Source organism: Daktulosphaira vitifoliae, unplaced genomic scaffold (assembly GCF_025091365.1).
Source record: "Daktulosphaira vitifoliae isolate Bord-2020 unplaced genomic scaffold, ASM2509136v1 Scaffold_3, whole genome shotgun sequence".
Taxonomy (NCBI): domain Eukaryota; kingdom Metazoa; phylum Arthropoda; class Insecta; order Hemiptera; family Phylloxeridae; genus Daktulosphaira; species Daktulosphaira vitifoliae.
In genome coordinates, this window is record NW_026099574.1 from 17123407 (window position 1) to 17125079 (window position 1673).

The following is a 1673-nucleotide window of genomic DNA, read 5'->3' on the forward strand; positions in this document are numbered from 1 at the left end:
CTTCTGTGACATCTCTAAATAGCATGTATAGTTCACAAATTTATATTTTGTATTTGAAAAGTATATAATTTATTATACTTAAAATATCGTTGTTAATTTTACACCTTATAAGGACGTAGTAGGTACCTGGGTACCTCTATATATTGTCTTTAAATGTAGGTTTTATTGATACAAAAAAAAGTTAAATTACCATTGATAAATATTTTTACTGGACATCAATAAAATAGATACAAATATTAAGAGAACAAAAATGTTATTTTTTACATATTTAGAAAGTATTATAACATATTTAGGTTTTTTGTTGATTGCAAGTTTCGAAAAATGATTTGTTCATTGAGTGTTCATTGCAAATAGGCTTTGAGCAAGTTGAACAAGCTTTTCGAGTTTTCCGTTGCTTATAACCCAATTCTCGACATACTAAGCAACTTCCAACTATTTGAATACGTCCTGAAGCATCACGAGGTGGTTCATTTTTAGGAATAACAATTGTCTGTTGTATTGGCCGTCCGAGAACCATTTCCATTGAATTACGAGTATATCGATTTCCTACTACTTTAGGTATGGAGGTTCGAATTTCTATTGCAGACATACATAACTAATTTACAAGCTCTTTTAAAAATTTTCGGCGTCGATCAGTTGTGTTAAACCTTTGATTGTGTTCCATATATATAATATATGCAGATAAAGCAGCAATATCAATCATGTTGAAAAAAAATGCAAGTGGCCAACGATTAGTTCTTCGCTTTACTGTGTATTCTGTTAACATTTTATCCATTGTATCTACTCTTCCTTTTGTCAGATTATAATATTTTATAATTTCTGGTTTAGCGGTAGCAGCTTGCATTATGTCGGCTGTCATATGCATTGCAGATAAAAGAATAACCGATTTATTTATTTTTGGAACATAAGAACAAAGAGTTAAATCTTTTCTAAATACAAAATTTGTAGAATGTAACGCTCTGGCTTTTGATGGAAGCATTTTGGGAGGCAAGAATCTTTTATTTTTTCTGACAGTACCAACCAATGTCATATTCCAAGAGTTTAATGTAGTAGCCAATTGCATACTTGTAAAAAAGTTGTCTGTAGTCACATTTCGTCCAGAACCTTTATACATCGCAACTAAGTCTAGAACTGTACGTTCACCAATATTTACTTGACGTTTACCATCTTGTGATTTGCCTGTGTAAATTTTACCATGCAAAGGGTAAGCATTTGCTGCATCGCAAGCCCAAAAAACCTTTATTCCATATTTTGCAGATTTAGATGGAATGTACTGTGTAAATTTTGTGTGTCCTCTGTAAGGAAATAATTGTTCGTCTACTGTTATATTTTCTGTAGGTTTATAATTTTTATGCAAGTTTTTATTGAGCATGTCCAAATATCCCGAATCGGTGCAGCTTTGTCTGTTGTAATACGTATATTACGAGTGTTTACATTATCAAAACGAATAAACCTTAGCAACATTTTGAATCGATCTCGAGACATTGCAGCTCGAATGAGAGGTAACGAGTCTAATTTCCACATTTCTGATACATGTTCTTTATTAGATCTATGTACACCAGATACGAGAAGAATTACATATAATAAGATATAAAAGCAATAGACTGACGACAATGAAATAATTTACCGAAAAGCACAGATAACTATATTGTAGGTACCCGGGTACCTACACC

General features: G+C 31.9%; 1 protein-coding gene across 1 annotated transcript; it reads right to left on the reverse strand.

Annotated features, from left to right (window-relative positions):
• Window positions 1-595: 595 nt before the first annotated feature.
• On the reverse strand, window positions 596-1372 carry LOC126902062 (piggyBac transposable element-derived protein 4-like). The gene has a single exon (XM_050679084.1). The coding sequence runs from the start codon at window positions 1370-1372 to the stop codon at window positions 596-598; it is 777 nt and encodes a 258-aa protein (XP_050535041.1).
• Between the last annotated feature and the right edge of the window lie 301 nt (window positions 1373-1673).